A 6,000-nucleotide genomic window follows, 5' to 3' on the forward strand; every position below is an offset into this window, starting at 1 on the left:
TCACTGAGACTCGCCGAAATGAAAGCCTGGGATGACGACACCGTGGTGCAGAGGCCGAGCAGCGTGGCTTTCCCAGCCGCTGGTAGAAATGCAACCTGCACGGCGCCCCAAGCACAACTCCGCAACACCTGGAAGGGAAGGACCTCGTGCTCCATGCACAGCCCCGCCCCGGGCCGGCCTCACCTGCTCACCTTCACAGCCCTCCACTGTCAAAACACTCAAGTAAGGATTTTGGTGGGAGTTGGGAACATTGGGGCCCAAGCTCCCCAGCGGAGACCAGAAACAACCCTTCCTAGAAATGAAGAGCCCCACTGCTCAGAGGAAAATCTGCCTAGAGCGGGAGTCCAACCCTCAGATCATGGATTCTCACCTGGGGACCATTCTGTTGTCTCTGGCCTCAGGGGACATTGGGCGGTGTCTGGGATGCATTTGGTGGTCAGAAGTGGAGGGTGTACTACTAGTATCTAGTGGAAGGCGGGAGGAATGCTGCTAACACACTGCACACACGGGACGGCCCCTCCACAGAGAACCATCTGGGCCCAAACGTCAATGGTTCCCAGGCTGGGGACCCTGCTGCAGACCCTCGCTTCTCAAAGTGTGACCTGCAGCCCAGGGGCGAGCAGCGTCGGCAGCCCCAGAAGCTTGCTAGAAATGCAGACTCTCAGGCCTCCCTACACCCACACCATCAGAACCTGCATTTTCCCAGGGTCTCCAGTGACTCAGGGGCATGGGGACAGCAAGGGTGAAGAGCAAATCAACAGAGGCAGTGGCGCTCCCAGAACTGGTTCCCCTCACCCCTGGGGCACTGTCTCTCCCTCCAGGGAAGGGTAGGCTTTTGAGGTTTAAAGAGGGAAGGAGCGGACTAGGGGCTGTCCAGGGTACTGTCTGCCAGGCCCAACCCTGCACAGACCGGCTCACACCTCACAAGGATGGGCAGGAGATGCAGACTGTGGCTGCTGGGATGGTGTGCACGAGCTTTATCAGAATTTCCTCTCCTACCTCACACGGGACAACTTAGCCTGCCATCTGGCCCGGACAAAGGAAACAGAGGCCCGCCCTGCCAGAATGGAATGACTTTCCTCTGAAAGCCCACTGATGCCTGCTCAGTGGCTCTTGGCACCTTTGGGCAGTGTCAATGGGCACAAACTGGGGTACGCAGCAAGCTCTGAGGGGTTCTGAACTCCAGTGGCTCTGGAATGTGGAAAGCAACTAGGCAGGTGCCCAACCCTGGAATGCCACAAAGGTCAGCTCCACCTGGCTCATGGCCGCCTTGCCTTCCAAAAGAAGGCCCCCATTCTGTCTCAGGGGCATGACTGGATCCCTACAGACCTCAACCAGCAAGATGCAGCAGCTCCACTCTGTCCTGCCCCATGAGACAGTCCATCTCCAGCCCAGCAGACCACAGGGACCACCCAGGGAACCCTTCAGGGGTGCAACACAGAAGGTGCCCACCCGTGGCTCTGAGTCACAGCCAGACGGCAGATGGGTGGACTTGGTGCACATATTGTCCAGCAAATGATGCGTATGTAGATAGACATGTATGTGTATATATGCAGACATGCACCTCATGACATTTCAATGATACACGACATCTACGACACACATACAACAGTTGTCCCAGAAGATGAAAAAATGGAGCTGTAAAATTCCTAATGCCTAGTGACACTGGTGCTGTCATGTAACACCTTGGGGTAACGCGTTCCTAACATGTTTGTGGCGATGCTGGTGTAAAAAAACCCTACCATGCTGCCAAGTCCTCTAAAAGTCTAGTACATGTAACCATGCAGTACATCACACTTGACCATGATATTAAATGACTGTGTTACTGCTTTATGTATCCACTATAATTTTAATGAATATTTTAGAGTATACTCCTTCTACTTATGAAAACAAAGTTAACTGTAAAGCAGCCTCCAGCAGGTCCCTCAGAAGGAATCCGGAAGACACTGTTCTCATAGGAGATGACAGCCCTATGCACGTTACTGCCCCTGAAGACCTTGCAGGGGGCTGAGCTGTGGAGGAGGAAGACGACAGTGATATTGATGGTTCTGACCCTGTGCAGGCCTAGGCTAATGTGACATTTGTGTTTTAATTTTTAATGAAACATTTAAAAAGTAAAAAATAAAATTGAAAAGTATAAAAGCTTATAGAATAAGGGTAAGGAGAAATTATTTTTATGCAGCTGTATAATTTGTGTTTTGTGCTAAGTGCTATTATAAGAGTCCAAAAGTTAAAAGTTTTTCCAGTAAAAGTTACAGTAAGCTAAGGTTAACTTATTATTAAAGAAAATATGTTTCTATAAATGTAGCATAACCTAAGTGTGCAGTGATTCTGAAGTCTGCGGTGGTGCACAGTCACGCGCTAGCCTTTCCGTTGGCTCACCACTCACTCGGGACTCACCCAGAGCAACTTCCAGGCCTGCAAGCTCCATTCATGGTAAGTGCTCTATACGAGGGAACTTTTTAGTATTTTGTATGTCATATTTTAATGTACTTTTTCTATTAAAATATAAAATATGTATGTCATATTTTAATGTACGTTTTCTATGTTGAGAAATGTTTCGATACGATGATGTGCTAGAATTGCCTGCAGTATTCAGTAGAGTCATGTGCTGTACGGGTTTGTAGCCCCGGAACCATTAGCTACAGCACGTAGTCAGATGTGCAGCAGACCGCACCCTCTGGGTTTGTGTAGTGCGCTCTGCGATGTTCCCACGACAACAAAATCTCCTAATGACGCATTTCTCAGGATGTATCCTGTCATTAAATGACATGTGACTGCATAACTGTGTGTGTGTGTGTGGGTGGGAGGGAAGGGAGGTAGCTTTACTTGACAAACTTAGAAGATCTGGCAACACCAGATCCACCTTCTTGCAGGAAAATGATCAGATAGAGGTGAACAGAGACGTCCCCTGTCTCTAACACTGACAAGCCATGTCCTCATCAGTTTGGCCCAGTCCTTGCCTGGCTCCTACAGGCCAGTGGAGCAATTCACCCTCCAGGAGGCATTTGATGATGTCCAGGGACAGTTTTGGTTGTCACGGGAAATGTAGTGTGTAGAGGCCAAGAATGATGCTAAACAGCTGCACAGGACAGTCCCCACAGGAAAGGGCCCCCACATGGCCCCTAACATCAACGGTGGCAGGGTCAAGAGACCTGCTGCAGACGGTGGGTTGTGCGCCCCGGCCTGGCACACCCAGCATGTGGGATCTCAGAGGGGCTCAGCCTGCAAGGCCAGAGCACAGGCCCGACTGTGCCCGCACGTTGCCACTTACTTGGAGAGCTTCATCTCGATCTGCTGCCGGATCTCCTGTCTTTCTTCATCAGTCCTTCGGGGGAAAATGTTCCGGTCTTCCAGTTCCTGTTTGCTTGGTCGGTTCCTTAGCTTCACAGCCAGGAGCTCCTTCTTGCATTTCCGTGGCAGTGTTCCTAAGAGCCCCATCCAGGGCAAAAGGAGAGAAGGAAACAAAGGAGACAAGTCTTAATGGAGGGTTGGCTTGTCAATGGAGCTGCCCACCTGCCAGAGGAAGGACTCCAGACCAGGGTGATGGTGGCTAGAACCAAGAGGATACACGCTCGCCAGCTTGCAGCACTTGCCAGTGGAACGGTGGGCAACACAGGGGCAAGGTGATGTCACCGTCTCTGTCCACTAAGCCGCCTAACTCATGGTTTTCCAGGTACAGTCCAGGTTGACACCTGCTGTCCCAGATGATTACTAATAGCAGCCACGTTTTTCTTTCAAAAATGTCTGAGTTTGGACCAAAAATGACACAGTGACTTTCCCCATGGTGGCCGCTGCCCCCACCCAGCTCCACATGGTCCCTGCACTTTCTCCCTGCCCACTGTCCCCCCAGCCACATGGCTCTTCCTTCAGTTTCTAGATGTCCCACCTTAGGGTCTCCGTGTCATCTCCTTCTGCCTGCCACACAGCTCTGCCGGGACCATCCAGGGCTGGACCCAGCTTCTCAGAAACCCCCTGAACCTCCAATCACCACCACTCCACTTATCTTAATCCCCCCAACCAGCTGGTATCTTTCCAGTTTGTTTATCATCTGTCTCCTGCACAGACTTTAAGCGACAGCCTTTCCCCACCCACCACATCCTAGCAGGGCGTGGAGATGGTAAATAATCGGTGAATACTGCTGCGTGAACTGAAGGGTGGGCTGACTCCAGGCTGCTAGGCCAGCCTTTGTGTTCTATGTGTGTCTGAAATCAGCTGAGTGAAGTTAACAGCATGAGAGGAAGGTATTAGGGAATAGAATGTTCATATTTACTCAGGAGAAGAGATGGGGTTTAGCTCTTTCACAGGCAGAGAGGGTCATTCCTTAGCGTACTAGGAAATGTGGGTGCTGGTTAATTGAGCTTTCCCAACAACACAGTCCCCACCTGCCCTGCCACTGCAGGTGCTGCTGCCTGCAAGTAACTCCAAAGTATCACATACAATGTAGGTTGCAGTTTTGTAGTCTGTGGTTTTGCAGTTTTCTTGGGCCAGGATTTAATTCCTGGGGGCTGCAGTCATTATCCAATAGGGTCGCTTCCATAGATGAAGGCAGGTTTTACTTCTTAAGAAACATGGTACACAAAAGGAAGTCAACTCCTAGTGTGCAGACAGGAATGCAAAGCAAGAAAGTCAATTGAACAACATGGTCGTTTCACAGAAGTTTGGGATAAAGTAAGATACAAAAAGTGGAACTCAGCCAAGTCTTGAATTTCTAACATGCCATTGTTTGCCATGTGTTTTAGAGAGAAAATAACAACTCTGAAAATCATTTCAGCAAGGGCTCCGGCCCCACTTTGTTTTAATAGCTTTATAAATGACTGCAGTCTTGTATTTATAGTCTCCTCAGGAGCCTGGAGGAGTCACGGCCATTTTTCAGTTGGCCTTTACTGCATGTTATGAGAGAGACTGGATGCTACAGTGACATTCATGAATGCAGAACTCTCAAAGGTCTCGGGACAGATTCCTTCATAATGCGGAGGGTCTAATACAGGAAAAAGGAACTGCCATTTTCAGAGAACTATAATATACTTAAACATAAAACTATACTGAATGTGGTTTAATCTTTTCAGCTTTTGATGAAGCAAGTCCTTAAGCCCATTGCAAATGTCTCAGGCTTATCATTACATGCTTTTAATCACATTTGTTCTTAACTGAGAAAAAGTTCCCTTCTTTGCAGATTTCTAGACATAAATGAAAACTCACTCTGTGTGAAACCTGTGCTAGGAGCAAGTCATTCTCATTTACTTATTAATCCAGCCTCTATGAACACAGCAAGGATACACAGTAGGACCACAACAAAAACTTATTGATCTGACGGATCCTCACCAAGGTATCAGAAGGTTACCAGGTTTTGCTACTTAAAAGCCAAAAGAGGAAATTTCCAAAAGACATAGCTTAAAATGAGGACTTTTCATGGATTTGAATGACCCTTCTACTCACTGATTGAATTAATCTAAATAAGCATTCTTCCCAGAGCAGGCTCCCTAGCACGGAGCAAGAGGTAGGAGCTGAGAAACAGGTGCAGGGATGGAGGAAGACCTTTCAGTCTAGATTGTGGGACAGATATCACCCTCCCCAAATGCCCCCAAACACATTTGCTTTCTCCTATCCTTTGATCTGGAAATCCCACTTCTAGGAGTCTGTCTCCTAAAATGATTGGGACAAGCACACAAAAAGTACATAAAAGGGCTGGGCACGGTGGCTCACGCCTGTACTCCCAGCACTTTGGGAGGCTGAGGTTGGCGGATCACCTGAGGTTGGGAGTTTGAGATCAGCCTGACGAACATGGAGAAACTCCGTCTCTACTAAAAATATAAAAAATTAGCCAGGCATGGTTATCATGCCTGTCATCCCAGCTACTCAGGAGGCTGAGGCAGGAGAATCGCTTGAACCTGGGAGGTGGAGGTTGCAGTGAGCCAAGATCGCACCATTGCACTCCAGCCTGGGCAACAAGAGCAAAACTTTGTCTCAAAAAAAAAAAAAAAAGCCGGGCGCGGTGGC

At 48.9% G+C, this 6,000-nt stretch overlaps 1 protein-coding gene across 7 annotated transcripts in view; it reads right to left on the reverse strand.

The window, feature by feature from the left end:
* The window catches only part of PHACTR3 (phosphatase and actin regulator 3), a 288,306-nt gene that overhangs the window by 38,007 nt on the left and 244,299 nt on the right, over positions 1-6,000 (reverse strand). For all 7 annotated transcript variants that reach the window (XM_017891227.1, XM_017891225.1, XM_017891223.1 and 4 more), the window contains one exon: positions 3,275-3,428. In XM_017891227.1, coding sequence (XP_017746716.1) covers positions 3,275-3,428 — 154 coding nt within the window. The remainder of the gene's footprint in view (positions 1-3,274; positions 3,429-6,000) is intronic.

The sequence above is a fragment of the Rhinopithecus bieti genome, unplaced genomic scaffold (assembly GCF_001698545.2).
Source record: "Rhinopithecus bieti isolate Rb0 unplaced genomic scaffold, ASM169854v2 scaffold_20477, whole genome shotgun sequence".
NCBI classification, from domain to species: domain Eukaryota; kingdom Metazoa; phylum Chordata; class Mammalia; order Primates; family Cercopithecidae; genus Rhinopithecus; species Rhinopithecus bieti.